Genomic DNA, 21,134 nt, shown 5'->3' on the forward strand with positions numbered 1-21,134 from the left:
TGGGACTTTTAATGCATTTAGGTGTGTTTATGTGGCCAATGGTACTATGAATTGTCTTTGAGACTTTAGGATAGAAATTAAAGAAAGGCAAACAACACCATCCAGATGTGCTGAGAACCCTAATTTAGAGAGTAGTCCGTAACGATACCACTGTATTGAGAAGAAATGTACCAACCCAGGTACTCACTGATCAGCGATGGTAGTGGTTAACTGTCCTCAGACACCAGGACAGATATGGAGGCAGGAGCCCATCTAGCTGGGTCTTGGGGTCCTGGAGGGGCAGTGAGACCTGGGTTCCAATCTCAGCTCTGCTGCTGACCAGCAGCTTGATCTCAGGTAAATAGTCTGACCACTTTGAGCTCCAAATTCTTCACTGCAAAATGAGGGTGATAATAAGATCTTCACAAACATTTTGGGAGGTTTAAATAAGCTGATGTGTGTGAAATGCTTATTACGCAGTGCTCCATAAATGGTAGCTAATAATGATGGTGATGATTTTGCCAGGATGTGGAGTATAAACAACAACCAAAAACACCTGTGCACGTTCCCAGGCATCAAGGGCCCAGGCATCAAGTCCCAGGCCAGACCTTCAGATGTGGAGTGGGTGATACGGGTCTGTGGCTCTTTCATGACTCCCCACCACATGCCACCACAGACACATAGGGGAGTGTTGTTTACTTGCAAAGTCAGGTGGGAAGAGGAGCCAGACTTGCTGGAGAGGCCAGTCATCCATTTTCCTGTATAGAAACAGTGCTGACGTTCCTGGGAGTGGCCTGGATGTATGATGAAACTACAAAGAGTCTTTGCAACTGGAAGAAAGAGGCCATCTGCTTCAGTCCCGTGCCTCCACCCAGGTTGATGCTCAAGCCCTTTCAGACAAATGGGCATCACTGTATAACTAAGATATGCAGTGACAGATGCTGTCACCTTTCTCCTTGACTTGGCCCGGGGACTAAATACCCCAACTCCCAGGAACTTCTTTATACCTTAAAAACAAACAAACAAAAACAACAACCTCTTTCCTTCCATTTAAGCTCATTTCTTCTTTTCAAGTCTCAGGATGTGCTTTGTTTATCTATTGCTGCCTAACTGTCTCAAAACTTACTTAAAACAACCACCATTTTATTTGTTTATGATTCAGAGGGTCATGAGGGGTTCAGCTGGGGGGTTCTTCTGTTCCCTATGGCTTCAACTGAGGTCATTCACTCAGCTGTATTCACCTGGTGCTGGGCTGGAATAGAAGGTCCAAGAAAGCTTTTCTTACGTCTGGCACCTTGGTGTGAATACCAGGAAAGGGGGATCACTAGGGCCCCCTGGAGGCTGTCTATCATACTGCTTAAGAGTTGAATCCTTGAAATTCAAAAAGGCATATTCTCAGGATATGCCTGTACAGTTGTCCCTCCGTATCTGCAGGGGATTAACTGCAGGATTCCCCACGGATACTAAAATCCACCCATGCTCAAGTTGCATATGTGAAATGGCATAGTGCAGTTGGCCCTCCATATCCACAGCTGTGGAACCCGCAGATACAGAGAGCCAACTGTATACAGGATGGTGGGGGGAAAAATCCACCCACAGAGAGAGAAAAAAATACTAGAAAATATATCTAAAGGAAACCACTGCCTTTCTCAGTGTGGTAGGATCATGGATGACTTGGGGTTCATTTATGCTTTTATGGGTTTTTTTCCCCTCATATTTTCCAAAATCATTTTTAAAAGATTGGCCATCTGGGACTTCCCTGGCGATCTGGTGGTTAAGACCCCGCACTTCCACTGCAGGGGTGTGGGTTCGATCCCTGGTCGGGGAACTAAGATCCTGCATGCTGCGCGGCGTGGCCAAAAAAAAAAAAAAAAAAAAAAAAGATTGGCCACCGGAAAATATTTATTAATCCTCGCCAGGCAAGAGTGGTAGCTGGGGATCATGGGGGCCCCCTGGGGTGAGTCACCTCCCTCCAGGTTGGGTTGCTCAGCAGGGCAGGCACAGAGTCGGGGGCTGACCCAACCCCAGGGATCTTAATGGGGGCTGGTTAATCCTTTGGGGGCATCGGTGGAGACAGTCACCAAGGCATGGAATCCCTCCCCCCACCCCATAGAAAGCCAACGAAATGACTCACGTCATGTCATGTTGGTGAACCAGTTCAGAGAAGGGGAGACTCAGGGGTCCTTGACAGGCAGCTCTGTTTCACTAAGTCCATGAGTCCTTCAGTGGGTGTCCGTTCCCAGGGCAGGAGGAACAAGTTCTCGCTCTGTAATTCTCCCAGTTCCAGGACACAGACGGGATGGAGGGTCCTCTGCTTTCGTTCATTCTTTCCCCATTGGACCTTGGCCCCCCCTCCAACTCAGCTGGTTTTGTTTTTACCTGGGGAGGAGGGGGTAGTGACTGGTGGTAGGTTCAGAGCTGTCAGTCATACTCCTCTGTGGCCCCGCTTTCTTCACGGGTCCCCGCAGTGCCCCTCTCTGGTTTCAGTTTCATTCACTGATTTTTTCTCTTTTGTCTCCCACCGCCAGGTCCCTTCTCCCCACAGTTAGTGTGTTCTAACGTGTTTAAGGCGTATTTTGTGCGTTTCTGTGTGCTCTTGCAGAATGAGTGGCAGTATGTCGTGTGTATATATTTTTAAAATTTGTGTCTGTCGTGCTGTGTTCGGTCTCATTCTTTTCGCTCAGCCGTGTTTCTGAGGTCCTTCCATGGTGCCGTGTGTCCTCTGATCCTTTGCTTCTAAGGGCTGCAGAGTATTCCCCAGTGTGTCCCTGGACGTGGCCTACCAGCTTCCCCAAGTGATGGGAATGTAGGTGCCCCGCTCCTCCCACCCCACCGCAGATAGCACAGGAGGGCGCTTTGGCTTACAGCTTATGTGTTTCCTAGGACTAGGTAAGAATTTTGTGGAGCAGAAGCACGCATTTCCAGAGTTTTCTACTTCCCGGATTGGTTCCAGCAGAGGATCTGGAACACAGAGAACCAGGAGGAAACGGTGTGGGTGGTAGCTGGGGAGATATGCAGGGGACAGAGCATGCTGGGCCTTTATTGATGGCCGTGGCAGGGATTTGGGCCTTTATTCTAAGAACAAGGGGAAGCCATCGAACGAAACTAAAGCAGGGGCCCAGATTTGTTTTTTTAAAAAAGGCAACAGTGGATCTTTAGCCTTAGAAGGGCCCTTAAAGACCCCCAGGCACACTCTGAATTTACAGAAGGCCTCTGAGGCCCATAAAGGCAGTGAGACGCCCAGGGTCACACAGCCCACTCCTCACAGAGCTAGAACTGCTACCCAGGCCTCTTGACACTGCCAGTGTTGTGAGCCTCCCCAGTTACTGAGGGCAACAGCCCCTGGAGGGTTGGAATTTGTCAGCACGTCTGTCCTGGGGGGTCTTGGTTGGCTCTTGCTCACCTCCTATCCCCTGGACTTTCCTAGACCTCTGAGAGCATTTACCAGGACCCACCAAGCAACCCCAAACCAGGACCCAGCCTTCTGCTGTCAGGGAGGGAGGCCTCAGACCTTCAGATACCCACAGGCAGCCCCTGTGAAACATCCCATGCTGGCTTAACGAGTGAAAACTGAACCAGAGGGTTAAAGACATGTGTGCCAATCCTGATTCTGCCTCTTACTCTCTGGACCTCAGTTTCCTCATCTGTAAAATGGGAGGGTGGAGCAAGAGGCTCTCCCAATTCTGTCCCTCCCTCCCCACATGTTTGGGCTTAAGTCTCAGGCACTAGGGACCTCTGGTACCCACTGCCCAGGGCCTCTCCGTTGGTTATTTTAGTTCTCACCGTGGGCTGGGGGGAGGGGGTAGCTGCACCCTCAGAGTTTCATTGACCCTTTTCACCCTTGTACTTCTGGGCCTCCGCTCCAGAGAAGCACAAAGAACTGAGCCTTTGTTTGCAGCAACAAAGCTGTTTGCAATTTCAGATAGAACCATTTTATTATATCCCATCCAAAGAGTACTTGAGTTGCCTTTTGTTTTGAAAGCTTGTTAGCATTTCAGATTTAATTAACTGAGAGAGCAAAGCTGCCCCACTTCCTCAACCCCCGGCCCATGCCCACTCCATCCACCGACCCCAGGTGCCAGTCGGCAGCCTCAAAGCCCTCGCCCACGTGGGGGCAGGGCACCCACTGTCCTCCTGAGGGGCTCACCTGGCAGATGAAAGGGACCCGGTCCTGTTGCCTGTCCCTCATGCTCCCCTCCCCTCCCCTCTTCCCCCTCCTCTCTCAATTCTGCTGCTGTTTACTGAGCGTTTACCGTGCGCCAGGCACCAGGCTAAGCACTGGGCATTTATTACCTTATGGCATCCTCAGACCCCAGCCAGCAAGGCTTAGTGGATCTGTTGTCCAGAGGAGAGATTGAGTCACTTCCCCAAGGTCACACAGGTGGTAAGTGGCACAGTCGGGCTTCAAAGCTAAGTCTGGGTGACTCCAGAGCTTTGGCTAGGAGTCCCCCCAGGGAGCTTCCTCCCCAGAAACAAGGCACTTGTAGGGACAGCAAGAGCTGCAGTGCCGACTGGATAGGGCCGGGTCCTAGAGATCGTTCTCGTTACAGATGTACCTCCTTTTATTGCGCTTCGCTTGAGTGCGGTTTTCACAAACTGAAGGTTTGTGGCAACCCTGCGTTGAGCAAGTCTGTCGGCACCATTTTTCCAATAGTGTTTTTTTAAATGCAGGTGTGTACATTGTTCTTTTAGACATAACGCTACTGCATACTTAAGAGACTACAGTAGAGTACAGGCGTAACTTTTGTATGGACTGGGAAACCGAAAAATTCGTGTGACTTGCGTTATTGCGGTGTTTGCGTTATTGCAGCGGCCTGGAACCAAACCAATAGTGTCTCTGAGGTACTTGGAAATCTGCCTCCCAAGAGCCTCCACACACTGGTCCCATTCTCAGCTCTTGACGTGCCCCCTTCCCTAGCACAACCCCCTCAGGTGTGTGCAGACAGGCCCCCCGCCGCCTCCACTCGCCTCCATCCCCACAGTGAGGTAAGAGCAGTAATCCTATAAACAAGTGTCTGTGTCTAAGGGTGGGGTTTCAGACACAGTGATGGGCTGTGGAGCCCAGCACCATCTCCCACAGAGATGACGCTGTACTTGTGAACACAGGGAGGGTCAGGAGTGTTGGAGATTTCTTCAAGATGCTGTGGTGTGGAGAGCTGATCACCTGAGCTAGTCTCATCTGGTGGGTTGGTTAACGGTATTGGCTCTGGCCGCAGGCTGCCCGGGTTCTAGTCTTAGCTTCTGCCTATTGTTAGCTGACTTGGCCAAGCGACTTAACGCCCGTGTGCCTCAGTTACTTCATCTGTAAGATGGGAGTAAGAGCAGTACCTTCTAGCATTGTTGTGAGGATTAAATGGGTTAATATACGTGAAGCACTCAGTGAGCGCTCAGTACGTGTTAGCCCTCAGTGGTCCTGGCTCTACGTTTGGCTGACTGTTGACCTACAGCAAGCCACTTTCCCTCTTGGCCTCAGTTTCCCCATCTGAGAAACCAGCAGACTAGACCAGATGCCCCTCAAGGCTGGTCTGGCTCTGCCCATCAGTGGTTCTAGAAGCCCGGGCAGGGCTGAGTGTGATGTTCTGTTGGTCAGCGCCCCCGTGGCTACGTGGGCATGGTGGGGAGGTCCCTCCTGGCCACGTTTGGGAAGAGAAGAAAAGCTGAATGGGACAAGAGCTCCCTCCTCATGTAAACAGATGCGGGCCAGCCTTCCGGCTGCAGTTCCGCGGCTGGCAGCTCCGAGGATGAGTCACCAACAGGAACAGCCGGGGCACACCATGGCTGCAGAGTTTAATGGTGGGATTTGGGTGCCAGGTGACGGGAGAGGGATCGTGGTGTTTCCACATGCCCAGGGTAAACCCTCAAGGCCACTTGCCTGCGCGCCTTACCCAGGGCCCCTAGAGCTCTGGCCCAGGATGCAGAGCGCCTGCCTTCCAGTGTTCCTTCCTTTCATAAGATACAGCCTTTGAGGAGCCGGGATCTGGCACAAAAGCTGCACCGCCACCCCCATGCAGCTGGTTAGGGTTCAAGGATCCCCAGACACAGGGACTCCCTCCCTCCCAGGTTCTCATCATCTCCCTGCCTTTGCTGCAGTGACCTCTCCTGAGAAGCAGTTTGGCAAAGCGGAAAGACCACTTGGCGTCAGGAAGGCCTGGGTTTGCATCTCGGATCTGCACGTACTTGGGCAAGCCACTGAACCTCGCTCAGTCCGATTTCCGTGCCTGGAAAATCCCTTTCACCCCATGCAGGAAGCAGGCCCGAGAGGAGCCCAGTGTTCTGTCACTGTCAGCAAGGTGGCTCTGAGTCAGGGCTTCGTGCATGGCAAAGCAGCTACCTTGCTGTGAACTATTGAAAAGCCAGTCCTTGACACAAGCAGCCGCCTCTCACCAGCAAAACAGGGCTGATGATGCCAATGTCTACCTCACAGAGAAGCAAAAGGAGCTGCGTGCGCACAAGCGCTTTGGGAGCTGCACAGAGCCTACCCAAGAGATCTGGCATTCTCATTCCGGAGCAAGACAGTGAGTGGAAGGGTGGGCAGGGTGAGGAGAAGGGCTGGCGTGATCTCTAGGAGCAGGACCTGGAAGACAAAGGACAAAGGAGCCCAGGACCTCTGTGGTCCATGAGGGCGGGCACTGTGTTGTTCACTGCTGTATCCACAGAGCCTAGCCTGGTGCTTGGCAAAGTATTGATATATAATCGGTGCTCAATAAATGTGTCGGACTCACACATGAATGAGCAGAGACTAAAATCAGCCCAGTTCTCTACCTCCCCACTTCTACCACCTGATCACAGACCTCCGCTCCCCATCCCTGAGATCACGGGTTCTTAACCTGAGGTCCGTGGATCCCCTCCAGAATTACAGGCAGAATATAGTGTGTGTGAGAAGAAGTATCCTCCTGAGTAAAGAAATGTTAGATTTCTGCCCAGAAGAGCTTTTAAATAAACCCTGCTCTGAAAGGTAGGCACCTACCAGGCACTCAGTTGGACTCATCCAGCCTCCAGGGCTGCCAGATACCCTGTGGGTTTAAAAACAAAAAAACAGCTTCCACCCTTGTCTCTGAGAGGTGCATACAGGGCCCTGCCAGCCTGCAGGTTTTCTTCTGCCCCCTTAAGGTGCCAGGCTGTTAACCTGCCATCTTTCATATGCAAAAGTGATGTCAGGGGGCCTGTCTTCTGAGTGGCTGCTCTCTGGCTAGGTGGGTCTCACAGAGACTTGCACTCACTCTCAATCTCTCCCAGTCCCCCCACATGCCATTTAGGTGTGACAGGTGAAAGTTGGGGTCCTGAACCTGGGAATATTAAGCAGGCCTCATAATATCTGAACTCAGAACAGTGCCCTCTTTTTAAAAATATTTTTCCTCACTACAAATAAATATATGTATATGTATATACATATATATTTATCTCTATACGTATGTGCCCATTTACTTATTGGAGGAAATTTAGAATATATAAACAGGGACTTCTCTGGTGGTGCAGTGGTTAAGAATCCGCCTGCCAATGCAGGGGACATAGGTTCGATCCCTGGTCCGGGAAGATCCCACATGCCGTGGAGCAACTAAGCCTGTGCGCCACAACTACTGCACCTGCGCGCTAGAGCCTGCGAGCCACAACTACTGAGCCTGCGCACCACAACTACTGAAGCCCACGTGCCTAGAGCCCGTGCTTCTCAACAAGAGAAGCCACTGCAATGAGAAGCCCGTGCATGGCAACAAAGAGTAGCCCCACTCGCCTCAACTAGAGAAAGCCTGTGCACAGCAATGAAGACCTAACACAGCCAAAAATAAAAATAAAGAATATGTAAACAATGAAAAAAATCACTCTACTCTCACCCTCCTCCAAAGAACTATTGTTACTACTACCTGTCTTCTGTTCTTCCCATTTACCGTGTATGATGTTCATTAAACACTTCCTGTGTGCCCGGCGTCCGGTGTGCTGCACGCTTTCCAAGCACCACTTGAGTTAGCCTCTCGTCTTTCATCGGGGATTCTCCACCTTTTTATATACTTTCTTAATTTTTAAGGCCAAGGAGAGCAGACTGTTTTGTAACCTTGCCTTTCTCACTCCACACCATCGAAATTTCTTTCCCCATTATTAAATATTTATCTACAGAGTCATTACTAACGGCAGCATGATGACGTTTTATTGCAGGCAGGTTCCAGGCTTCTCAGACTGGGGTGCATGTACCCCTGAGGGCAAAGCCACAGGATAAATGTAGAACATTTTCCTGAAGCATAAATTTGATTCCAAGCTTTGGGAGGAAAAAAGAAAACATTATTTTAAGATCAAAACAAGCACAGATATGCCATAGAATAGAATAAAGAACACCCATGAATTTTCAAACAAAGCAGCAAAGTCCAGGATCATGTGACTTGCTGTTTTTTCCCCAAAGACCCATGTCCCCTCTGCTCTAAGGATGGGAGAAGCATCTAAGAAGCACTGTGTTCTCCCTCTTCGTACAGATAAGGAAACTGAGACCCAGGGGGGAGAAAGGATTGCCCAAAGTCCACAGTGTGTGTTACGAGCCAAGCCAGGTGGCCCCTGAGCTGTACCCCTCCTACCTGTCCGTATTTGCCGTCACACATCGACTGCTTTTTCTGAAGGTGTGGGTGGAGAACTTGCCACTCGGGTAATCAACCCTCTGCTTATCAATAGTGGAAACTCTTGGCTTCCTACGTGATCCATCTCTTAGCAGCGGCTGGATCTGAGATATCTGCTCTTGTGGTTAGTAACTATAGCCTCCCTGGGCAAAGGTAGAGGCCCTTAGGCTCTACGAGCACTTAGATTTTTCACGTAATGCACTGTATTGTAAACACTCATCCACTGGTCTGTTTTACCCAGCTGACTTGAGCCTTCTGAAGGCAGGAGTTACGTGTTGTCATTATTATAACCTGATGTTTCTTGAGCAACTACTAGATGCCAGGTGCCAAGTTGGATGTTTCATCTATAGGATCTACCGTCTTCATCGCAGCTTTTCAAAGAATGTATTATTATCCTTGTTTATCACTTACCCGTCATCATTCACTCATTTAGGAAATATTGATTGTAGACTTACATGCCAGGACTAGCGCTACATGTTGTGGACAGTCAGGATAAGCAAAACCAATACTGCTCTTGCCCTCGTGGAACTTACAGAGACTGGGGGAGATTATATTCAACAAATAATTTTGACAGACTGGAGTGAGTGTACTGTAGCTCAGAGCCTGTCCAAGTGCCTCACTTCAAACCCACCTCAACCACTTATTACCGTCTCTGCACCTCATCTTTCTCTTCTGTAAAATGAGGATAATAGTAGTGCCAACTTCATAGGGTACCACGAAGAGTGAATAGATGAACGTGCAGAGCACTCAAAGCAGGGCTGTGTGTTCGCCAGGTGTATTGTTGCTGCTGGTCGTATGAAGGAGAGACATGGGTTGCTGAGTGTGTGTGGTAGGGGAGCCCCTACTTTAGGAGGCAGCTGATTGAGTTCTACAAGATGATTAGGAGTCAACTTGGCAAAGTGTTTTGGGGACAGTTGAGGGGAGCAGGATGTTGGGGGAATATTCCTGGCAGAGGGGGCAGGATATGCAAAACATGGGGTGTGGGCTTACCCGAGGAACTGCCAAAGAGTGTGGCTGGACCACAGCAGGTAGGGAGCTATACAGGGTCAGGTCTGGGAAGGAGGAGCCTGGGAGAGAAATACAGGTATCCCCAGGATCACCGCATTGTTGATCCAGGCCATGCGAGATGCTCAGCAAATACCTGTCACGTAACCAAGCGAGCATGTAGACAACTATGTTGGCCTTGCGTGGTCTTGGCTGTGGGTGTTCCGTTGTCTCCCAACCAGAAAAGGAGTCCATTGTCCCATATATATACACAGTGATATGTGGACCGTCCCATCCCCACCATCAAGCCGTACACGTCCGTCTTGCTGGTGCCTCTCTTCTTGGCAATAGATTGGACGGTGTGGGTTTAAATGGGGAACTCCAACCTCTGGGGCTCACTGCGGTGGTGCTGCTGGAATCTCCACACTCCACCAGGGCATCAGATCCAAGCCAGTGCTGTTCAGACTTGTTTAGTCGTGGAACCTTGTGTTGAAATCATCTTAGAGGAAACCCAGTATATGGAACGGTATTGAACAGCTCCCACGGCCGAGGCCCAGGCACAGGGACCCAGAGCACTTGGTCATAGCTGGTGCACCTGAGAAAACACCAGGGCTCCTTAAAGCACAGTTAGAAAACCAGAGGACTTCCCTGGCGGTCCAGTGGTTAAGACTTCGCCTTCCAATGCAGGGGCCGCGGGTTCGATCCCTAGTCGGGAAGCAAGATCCCACATGCCTTGTGCCCAAAAAACCAAAACGTAAAACAGAAGCAATATTGTAAAAAATTCAATAAAGATTTTTAAAATGGTCCACATCAAAAACAACAACAACTTTAAAAAAGAAAACCAAGGGAGGACCCCCAAGCCCCATTTTCGAGGTGTGGAAATTGAGGTCCAGAAAGGAGGGGGTGACTTTCCCAAGGTCACACAACCAGGGATAGACCCAGAACTGGATCTTAGACGTTTGACATCAATTCTGCTGCACCGAGATTTTCCTCCACACCATCCTGACCACCCCCATCCCCCCTCAGTGTGGGGTCTTGAGGTGGGGAAGGGGCACGGGGCTGTGACCTTGTCAAGTGTCCAGCGTCTCCCCCCCGGCACACATACTGAGTCGGGGCGCAGAGCATGAGAGACGAAAACCCAGAGGACAGGCATGGGTGGGCTGTTCAGGGTCACGGCCTGGTCATGCCATACCTTTTTTTCCCTCTCTTGTAATTGAGTTTGAGGTGGTGGTTTTTCGTTTCCTTAAGGAATGGGAAAAGAATGAAGCTGTGTAAACACCACGATGTTAACTCCCTGAAAAACCTCCTGCCATTTTAACTCTGTTACTGGAGAAATCAAAGAGAAATAATTTGTCCACCCACACTTAGCTCTTTCTGACGAAGGTAGGTGAGTATTGCTTTGCTAATCGAGGGTGACTGCTGGAAGTGGAGCCAGGCTGACTGATCCCAGATTGAGAGGAAGCCACGGCAGCCCCAGAAGGAGCGGTCCGCCGGGGTCGGCAGGGCCCGGATCACCGGCCGTGTGTCCGCCTTCCGCAGGTGTCCCCCAGCCGGTAGGGATGCAGGCGCTGGACCAGGCCGAGGGGCCCACGGCCTTGCAGAGAGAGGTGCCACTGCCCCCGCCTCCTTCACCGCCTTCAGAGACAGCTCAGAAGCCACCACCTCGAGACGCCAGGGGCCCCTCCCTTGCTGTCAGGAGCAGCCTGTGCCTGCTGGCTGCCTCCCAGTTCCTGGTAAGGACATCACAGGCCTTGCGGGGCCTGGAGGGAGGGCGGGTTGAGGGACGGCCTCCCCTTCCTCCCCGAGATGGCCGCCTGGGGACACAGAAGGATGAGGGGCCTCCATGGCGTCCCTCGTGACTCCAGCCCTCGGGCTGGTGTGAGGAGAAGGCTGGAGTTCTGAGCCATAAACCCCTCACACCCTGACCTCAGAAGTAGGAACACAGGCCCACTCCCAACCCCCTGGCCCCGCAGGGGTTCTTCTGAGGACTTCCTGTCTCTGGAGGCATCTCCGGGAGACTCTCCTTGTTATGTGTACCTGGTGGGGTGGGAGGGTCCCCTCTGGGAAGGGCTTTCTCTTGGCTCCCTTGAGTCAGCTCTTCTCTAGGGAGAGGTCCCAGGCCCTTGCCCCAGCTGCGCAGTCTGGGCCTTGGGGGGCCAGGTTGAGGCTGAAGGGGAGCTCTCGAGGGTGGGGAGATGGGGGTATATGGGAGCAAGGAGCCCAGGCTCCGGGCTCAGTGTGCTGCCCCCGGCCGCCCCAGCTCGCCTGCGGGATGCTCTGGCTCAGCGACTACGGCCCCATCTGGTCGCAAAATGCCACAGACCTCATCTCCTCCGTGCTCACGCTCCTGGAGCAGCTGGGACCCTCGGTGAGTACGCTCCAGGGAGCCCCAGGGTAGGAGGGAATGCTCAGGGGCCTCCAGTCCCACCAACCCCTGCCTAGGGCTTCTTTGAGTTCAGGAGATATTTACTGGCTCCTGAAGTGTTTCCCCCTGTCCCCCACCCAGACCGGCTCCAAAGTTTTCAGAGCCTTGATTTTATCCCTGTTGAAACATGAGAACTCTGCCCACCCCCCCCCATCACCCTGACCTGTTTGTCTGATGTTCTCTAGGCCTGGCTGGCTGTTGGGACCTGGGACGTCCCTAATCTGCTGCTGGTCTCTCTGTCCGTGGTCCTCATCACCACCTTGGTAAGACTCCTCCTGAACCAGCCTCCGTGCTCTTCTTCCGTGACCCTGAGGCCCGATCCCCACCTTCTCCCATTTGACCTACAGACTACACCTTCTGGGTAGGGCTGAGGATGGGGTACCCGTCTCCTTCCACCAATGCGCCCAGCCTGGGGGGAGAGGTGCCGTCTTTCTCAAAATTGGTTTGCAGCGTTCTTGGCTGGGGAAAGGGGCTGAGGCAGGGAGAAGACTGGAGAAGGAACCCTACCCCCACCCCACGAAGAAGGCTTCAATCCACAAGAACCTGAGGGTTGGAGGTGGAGGGGGCTGGGAGGACATGACAGGGGTGGAGCCTCTCATCTAGGTGAGGGGTGGTGCAATGCAGACAGCTCCCAGGAGGGTAGGGCTGCTCCAGACACATGGAAGAGCAGGGGCCTCAACTCCATGGGCACCCCCTCACCCAGGGGGGCTGCCATGATGCCATATGCCCCGAACTAGGTGTGGCACCTCCTGAGAACTCCCGCAGAGCCACCCAGCCCGCTGCCCCCCGAGGACAGGCGCCAGTCGGTGAGCCGTCAGCCCTCTTTCACCTACTCTGAGTGGATGGAGGAGAAGGTCGAGGATGACTTCCTGGACCTGGACCCTGTCCCTGAGACACCTGTGTTTGACTGCGTGATGGACATCAAGCTTGAGGCCGACCCTGCCTCACTGACTGTCAAGGCCATGGGTCTGCAGGAGAGGTGGGTTCAGTGGAGAGGTGGGCTCTGTGGGCCCTGGAGCTCTCAGCTCCCGATCGGAAGGGCAGATGCCTGACTCTGCCTCCCAGTGCCCAGGGAAGAGCTGAGCTCATAAGCCCACCGGTGGAGACACATCCTCTTCAGGTCTGATTCACATAGATCAGGATGCCCCAAGGTGAATGCTAAGAAATGCTGTTACTACACACAAACACATGGGCATACACAAGTGTACATACGTGCATGCTCGCACATACACTTGTGGTTTGGATAGGTTTCTTTACTGCAGGACTTGTCAGGACCTTTAACGTGCTTGTAGTCATTGTAGACTGACTAAGGGGAGTGTGTGGCATTCCTCAAAGCCATCTGACCACAGAACTCTACTTTTTTTTTTTTTTTGGTTTGAACTCAATTTTTTAAAATTTTTTATTGAAGTATAGTTGCTTTACAATGTTATGTTAGTTTCTGCTGTACAGTGAAGTGAATCAGCTATATGTGTACATCTATCCCCTCCCTCTTGGACCTCCCTCCCACCCCCACCCCCATCCCACCCATCCTGGTCCTCACAGAGCACTGAGCTGAGCTCCCTGTGCTATACAGGTTCCCACTAGCTCTCTTTTATAGTGTCTCATAGTGTTCCACAGAGCACACGTTGGGAGGTGTCAGCACTCTCTTTTGGGGGCCTGGCTGGGTAAGCCAGATCACACCAAGGTTGAGATGCCCACATGATGTCATGGAAAGAGCACTGGACGAGGACTCGGAAAACCTAGCTTTTTGTTTCACCTCTGCCACCCCCTCACTGTGTGCTTGGGCCATTCTCGTCCCCGCTGTAGCACTCAGATCCCCTTTCCGTGTAACGAGGGCTTTCCCGTGCTGTGCCCTGAACACAGTAGGGTTTGTTGCGTCTGCTCATCCTCGCTGCCGCTGTGCTGCCCCTGAGACCCCATCTTTCCCAGGCCTCTTCTGGATTCTGCGTCCTTGCAGACTGCCGGTCCGGGGCTGGTATATAGAAGGTCGAGCCCTGCTTCTCTGCTCCAGGCAGGCACCCTCTCTGTGAGCTTCCTGGGGCCACAGGGCTGGGAACTACCTCCAGCAGTGGCAGAGGAGAGTGCTCAGGGCCCTTGCATTGAACCTTGGGAACCGGGCTGAGGCCACACTCGGCTACTCCACCACAGGCAGCCTAAGCCTCGGGGCTGAGCCGCACGCTCCCTGTGTCAGGGGAGATGTCACACCCACTCCTGTCTCTGGAGCCCACCTGGTTCCCACCCCCATCTCTCCCTCCCTCATCCTCCTGCTCCAAGGCCCCCAGCTGATGGCCGTCCCTGACCCTGATACTCACCCATCCTTACCCGGTCCTTCCAGGAGGGGCTCCAACGTCTCCCTGACCCTGGACATGTGCACCCCGGGCTGCAATGAGGAGGGGTTCGGCTATCTCATGTCCCCACGCGAGGAGTCGGCCCGCGAGTACCTGCTCAGCGCCTCCCGTGTCCTCCAGGCCGAAGAGCTTCACGAGAAGGCCCTGGACCCCTTCCTGCTTCAGGCAGAATTCTTTGTGAGTCCCCTTGAGCCGGCTCCCCTGCAGGGGGCAGCCCGTTCTGCACATGTTCATCCCCCCAGCAAGGCTTTGGAGCGGGGTACCCCAAACTCAGCATCTGATAGATGAACATCATTTCATTCTCACCTCTCCTACTGTCTTGTTTTCTCTCTGGGCCTCAGTTTCTCATCTGGAAAATGGGAGTAAAAATAACAGAGGTATTGCAAGGATTCAAGAGATGCAGAACGTGTGCAAAGCGCCCATGGGGTGATTGGTGTTTGTGGCATTCCCAAGTCTTTATCATCCAGGACTGTGCTCTGAAAGCCTGAGAAAGACTTAGAAAGCTTTCTCTTCTTTTTTTCTTCTTTGGCCACGCCGCGAGGCACCAGGTATTGAACCTGGGCCCCAGCAGTGAAAGCACTGACTCCTAACCACTGGACTGCCAGGGAATTCCTGAAAGCCTTCTCTTCTGACTCTCCCGTTTTCCCACCCTCCCCCTGCCCGACATCACCTAACATCGTTCGTCCTCCTTTGAAATCTGTCCAGTTCTGTGATTCAGGCTTAGGGGGGGTCCTGATCGCCTCCCCTCTAGACTTAGGCAGCAGCCTCCAGCTGCCTCCTGTTGGACTTTGAGGGGCCCATAAATGACACCCCTGTTTTACCTGCCTGAGCACTCAACCAGTTAGGAGCCAAGACATGGAAAATCACAAAACCACCTTTATTTTTGCTGATAAAGGCTAGGTTTAGCATGAGGATTAGGTATGTAGCAGTAGGGAACTTCCTAATACCAACCACCAGAGTGAACAAACTTTCCACCCACCCCGGGGCAGTGCTGGTACATCGCCGGCCTCACCTCATAGGGGAGCCCTATAATTCTTTCTTGGCAGGAGGGCTGGGAAAGGAGGAAGGAAGGGGCTGGGGTCCAAAAGCCCGGTTCCTCAATCAAACACACTCATTGGGTAACTCGCCCACCTCTGTGGGTAGGAACGGGCAAGAGGCCATGAGCATTTGGGGAGAGTCCCTCTTGGGAGAAGCCAGAGGGATGGAGAACCCGTGTGCCTCCCTCACAGCTCCCCTCGCCCCAGGCCTCCCTGCTCCCTACCTGGACCCGATGTCTTTCCCCTCTGAGAAGCCCTCCATCACCCTCTGACCCGTTGCTCCAGATTCTCTAGAATGTGGCACAGCCTGCCTTACCTGAGTTCAGCGAGCCCCAGACTCCTTTTCCGGACTTATATCCCCATCCCTGCAGGGACTGTCCACTTCAAATTGGGCCCGCACCACGCCCCCGCCGCGGTGCCTTCCCTGTCATCATCCCCCACCCTGGAGTCCCCTAGGAAGCCTTCCTCGACCACTCAGCCTCAGCTGCCATTCCCACAGCCACACCTCCCCTTGAGGAAAGGGCTTGCATCCCCTTGTCATCTCCAGTTCAGTAGATCATTGTCAGTTTTGCTCAGAGAGTAAGAAAGAGGGGGTGCCCACACATCCACTCCATGGGCGCTTCTGCACGTGCTTTTTATTTTGATTCTCACAACCACCCTAGAAGGTAAGTATTATGATCCTCATCGTACAAAGCACATACTTAGTGTGTCCACAAACAGTGAACACTGTAAACCATGTGAAGTCAGGTGCTAAAGCGTGTGGACAGAGGGAAGGGGCGTGAAGAGAAGACAGACACTGAGGAGTCATCCCAGAGAACATAGGTCGGGGGGAAGAGGTGAACCTTAAAGGCTGGGAAGGATTTGGGGTGATGAAGAGGGGTGGGACCGGTGCTCCCCACAAGCTGGGTGCCGTGAGCTCAGACCTGGAGGCTAGCTGGATACTGACAAATTAGCCACAGGAAGAGATGGGCACAACTGGAGGGTGGGTCTCTTCAGAGCAGCTGGTGGTGAAGAAAGGCCAGATCGGAAAAGACCTCACATTCCAGGCAGAGAAGTTCCAACTTGGAACTCTTGACATAGAGAGTGATTGGGAGATGCAAATACAACTCTGGGAGGCCCAGAAGGAGGCTCCTTTCCTGCTGGAGAATCAGGGAAGGCTTCTTGGAGGAGGTGGCTTTATGATGGACAGGAGGACATGAGAAGATGAGGATGGGGTGGATGTTACTACAGAGTCAGCAGCACTATCCAGGGTCCTGAGGTAGAGACACCCAGGGTAGGAACACAGGTCAGTAAAACCACTCAGTGTGGCCACAGCACAGGGTGCAGAAAAAGGCAGTGATTTGCCAGGTCACTTCTTCTTCTGTTCTTCTTTGAGTGTCTACTATGTGCCAGGCTGGCCCCCAATAAACAATGGTGATAATAACATTTATTATGCACTCAGCATGTGCCAGGTCTGTTCTAGATACTTTTTATGTGCACTAACTCATTTAATAGTCAGTGTTTGTTGAATGAATGCATGCACTTAGGTCAACCCACCTCTCCTCACACCCCCATGTCCTCCTCCTGCAGGAAATTCCCATGAACTTTGTGGATCCGAAAGAGTATAACATCCCTGGGCTGGTGCGGAAGAACCGGTACAAAACCATCCTTCCCAGTGAGTACTCACTGCCCCAGGGGGTGGGGGAAGGCTCCCCCTCACCTGGGTGCCACTTCACCCTGAGGAAGGCCTTAACCCCAGAGTGGGCCTCCACAGTCACAAGGAGCGGGGACGGAGGGTGCAGGTACCCAGTGAAGGGAAACACCCCCTTTAGAGGGTAGAGGGCTCCTTGTTCCTTCACACAGCACTTTCCAGACCCTTGCCCTGTGGAAGCCCAGAGAGAAAGAGGAACAATAACAGCAGCTCCTAGACAGTTCGTGGTGGCTGAAAAGTCTTATCACATCCTTGGTCTCTTCAGAATGGGCAGATTTTAAAGAGAGGACATTAAGGCTCAGAGAGGATAAGTGGCTCATCCAGTGTCACACAGCTAAGACATACAGAACTGAGTTTCGAACTGGGCCTGTGACCCCAGAATTGGGCTCTTTTGTCTACCTTGAGTTCAGTTTGGCCAGACTGTGAGTCCTCTAACAGGCAGAGCCACCCCATAAGGGAATGAGCTGCCTGTCCGGTAGTAAGCTCCCCATCAGTCAGGGTATTCAAGCTAGACTGCATGAGCAGTCCCCTGGAAGGTCTGATAGGGATTTTCCCCCTTTGAAGGCAGTTAGACCAGGCGACCTGATATTCCTCTTTTAGCCCCGGAGTGTCATTTTCAGGTAACTTTCATCAAGCCCCTATCTGCCTGTCACCCCTGCCAAGTTCTGGCCCCAGGCCCCAGGGCTAGTATAGAGGGTGATATATTGAAAGCAAATCCACAAACCTACTCCACTCAGTTTATGGAGTAACGAGGCTTTAAAAAAGCAGTTTTGCCATTAGCAACTCCAACAACATGTAAGATGTCATGACTTATTTTTAACTTTTAAAATATCGACTTGTGGTTGCTATGGTTACACAGTGTCTAGGTAGTTCCGGTTAAACAAAGCACCATTTAAGGCCAGGATGCAATATTCAGGGCTGCTCACCTCTTCCCTCCTCTTGCCGCCCTCCACCCACCCAGCCCAACCTGGAGGGAGGGGTTCGGGTACCCCACAATCTAGGGCTTTGCTGGCCACTCAGAATAGCCACTGGGGGAATATGGGAGCCGGGCCATCACTCCATCTGGTCCCCACTGGATTCCTGAGAAGACTCCAGCCTCCAGCCATGCCCTGAGCCTCCAGGTCCCCGAGCCCAACAGAGACCTTCTCTGTGGCCGACAAGAATTGACCCTGTGCCTTCAGAGACCAGGCTAGGGTGTATGGCAAAGCCCCCTCTCAGATCCGGGACACCCAAAGGTTTGCTTTCTCATTCATTCTACACCATGCCCAGGGCCTGAGAATTCAGACATGAATGAGACACAGACTCTGTGCACAGGGAGCTCGCAGTCTAGTGAGAGAGAGATCCATGGACAGTTCCAGTACAGGGTGACCCAGCAGGCAGCATTGAGGACAAGATACAGGGGAGCTGCACCTATATGAATGAATGAATGAATATCCCTCAAATCTAGCTCCCCCTCTCCAACTTCACTGCCAAATTACTTTTATGGGGTGAGGGCTTCCATGTTGCCCAGTGATTTTGGGGGGTCGGACTTGCATGTTGCACAATTCCAGGGGTGCGATTTACATGGACTGCGTTGACATAGTGCCCCCTGGAGTTGTGCAGGGCTAGGGCAGCCCTCTGACCTGACACGTCTTATGTGGATCATGACAGTAATCTAACTAGCCTCCTGAGTCCCACATTCTCTCCTTCTGTCCATCTTCTACCATTGTCACCAAAATCACGCAAAACAGAAAACTAATCATGTCATTCTCCTCTTTAAATACTGTCACTGTTACCCTGTAATCCTTGGGTTGAGGTCCAGCCTTATGAGCATGGTTTATTGGACCCTTTGTCAGCTGGTTCCTCTCCAGCCTCATCTCTCCCCAACTCCCACCTGGCCCTGTACACTTGAATTGGACAGAGTGGTGCTCCCTACTCCGCTTTCTACTGGTCCTTCAAACCCAACCCAGGTGCCCCCTCTTCCATCTGAGCCAAGTCAAGTCCCCTCTGTTCCCTCGTCCCCAGTGCTCACAGGCCATACACTGCTCGACCGCCTGCCCAGCAGTAGGGGACAGGGACCGGGCCTGGCTGATCTAGGAGCCCCCGTGCTCAGGCACAGTGTCAGGCTCAGAGTCCACGCTCGGTAGGGTCAATAGAACCATCACCATTCTCACGATGGTTCTTTAATATCAAAGGCCCTGGTGTCTGGCCAGGGGGTCTAGTGCCCACTTCTGAGTCCTAATCTGGGCAGGCACCACGAGGAGAAGGGAGGTGGCCCACACAGTGCTGCCCCTCCTCTCTCCCGCTGGTCACCCCAAGCCTCCTTCCATTTACCCTCGCTCTTCCCCATACCTGACGCCCCTCCACTCCCTCCTCCACAGGAGCTGCCCTGTCCCCACCTCCCCCACCATCACCTGCCCAAACCTCAAGCACTGGGGCCAGGGCATGAAAGGGCCAGAGAGGGGAGGCTTTGTGGGTGTCATGTCCCATTTCATCTACCGGGTTTGGGATCCTTCTTTTTTTTTTTTTAACGTCTTTATTGGAGTATAATTGCTTTACAATGGTGTGTTAGTTTCTGCTGTATAACAAAGTGAATCAGTTATACATATACATATATTCCCATATCTCTTCCCTCTTGCGTCTCCCTCCCTCCCACCTTCCCTATCCCACCCCTCCAGGTGGTCACAAAGTACCAAGCTGATCTCCCTGTGCTGTGCGGCTGCTTCCCACTAGCTAGCTATTTTACATTTGGTAGTGTATATATGTCCATGCCGCTCTCTCACTTCGTGGGATCCTTCTTTTAACCTGTTAGCTTATAGTGGAACTGGTAATCATGGTAGTAATAACAGCAGACACGTGCCCTATAGTGTTCACCATATGCTGGGCCGAGTTACGGGTCTGAGGACTCACTAACATCTACTCTTGAACGTTTACAAGATGAGTGAGGTTGTGATGGAAGGAATGTCCCTAGTTTACAGAGAAGGCACAGGGGGACTAAGTAAATGGCCTACACTGACACTGCCAGGACTTGAACCCAGCCTTACTGGTCAGTGGTGTAGGCTCCTCACACGCTCCTCACACAGAAGAGACCCTGGGGCCCAGAGAAGGGAGAAGACAGCCAATTGGTGACAAAGCCAGACCGGAGCTCCAGGCCCCAGGCCCCAGGCCCCAGCTTCCTGCCCACCCCGCAATCTGCCGGCTCAAGCCCAGCTTCTGCAGGCTCACAGAGCAGACTAGTCAATACAGGGAGGCTGTAGCTGGAACAAAACAAACCCAGGAAGAAGGGCAGGACGTTGTGAGAATCTGCTGCTGTGGGATTTGACATGTGAATAGATGGGGGTAGGGAGGAACCCTTGTGCACGTGTGTGCCATCTCATCTCAGATGTGGAAGACTTTACTCCTTTCATGGTAATATTCTCCCTCAGCGTCCTACCCAAATCTTAGCTATAAAGTGCTTTACAGTTTAACATTGCATTTTCCCATCTGTTTTCTTATTTATCTTCCCAACAATCCTAGGAAGTAGGCATCTTTGCCCCCATATTACAGATCAGAAAACTGAGGCTTAGAAAGGCCATGTGCTTTACAGGCTTACACGGCACGTTGGGGACAGTGTATACTCGAACTCAGCCCTGCTGTCCAGGATTCATCCTCTAGGGAATTCCTTACTGATTTAGCTTTCTCCTCCCCAGAACATGAGGCACAGTGAGGACAGGGAAGCTTAAGGGACACATGGCAAGGGGCGGCATGGATCCTACAGAGGGAGAGACCTAAGGCCTCTCTCTGTACCGTCCTCTTCAGCCTGGGCCTCACCTGCCTGAGTGGGCCACAGGGATGGGTCAGTGTTTTGCTTCTGGGCAAGGGAAGAAGGAACTTAAAGTTCCAGAAGAAATGTGGGTGCCCTGAAATGGGGCAAAGTGGGCTCTGCACCAGGGGGACTGCATATGTTAAATCCCAGCCTCACCTGTCTCCCTCACCCCAGACCCTCACAGCAGAGTGTGTCTGACCTCACCAGACCCTGACGACCCTCTGAGTTCCTACATCAACGCCAACTACATCCGGGTATGTAGCCCCATCCCGATGGCCTCTCCCTGAAAG

At 52.5% G+C, this 21,134-nt stretch overlaps 1 protein-coding gene across 2 annotated transcripts in view; it reads left to right on the forward strand.

The window, feature by feature from the left end:
- The window catches only part of PTPN5 (protein tyrosine phosphatase non-receptor type 5), a 54,439-nt gene that overhangs the window by 28,924 nt on the left and 4,381 nt on the right, over positions 1-21,134 (forward strand). The window contains exons 3-9 of one of the 2 annotated variants that reach the window (XM_027115699.1): positions 11,100-11,293; positions 11,821-11,928; positions 12,171-12,248; positions 12,723-12,964; positions 14,321-14,510; positions 16,940-17,024; positions 21,019-21,098. In XM_027115699.1, the coding sequence (XP_026971500.1) occupies positions 11,100-11,293; positions 11,821-11,928; positions 12,171-12,248; positions 12,723-12,964; positions 14,321-14,510; positions 16,940-17,024; positions 21,019-21,098 (977 nt within the window). The remainder of the gene's footprint in view (positions 1-11,099; positions 11,294-11,820; positions 11,929-12,170; positions 12,249-12,722; positions 12,965-14,320; positions 14,511-16,939; positions 17,025-21,018; positions 21,099-21,134) is intronic. The other variant, XM_027115700.1, reaches the window with a different exon arrangement.

The sequence above is a fragment of the Aethalodelphis obliquidens genome, unplaced genomic scaffold, assembly GCF_003676395.1.
Source record: "Aethalodelphis obliquidens isolate GAN/ISIS:26980383/991018 unplaced genomic scaffold, ASM367639v1 scaffold14, whole genome shotgun sequence".
In the NCBI taxonomy this organism is placed as follows: Eukaryota; Metazoa; Chordata; class Mammalia; order Artiodactyla; family Delphinidae; genus Aethalodelphis; species Aethalodelphis obliquidens.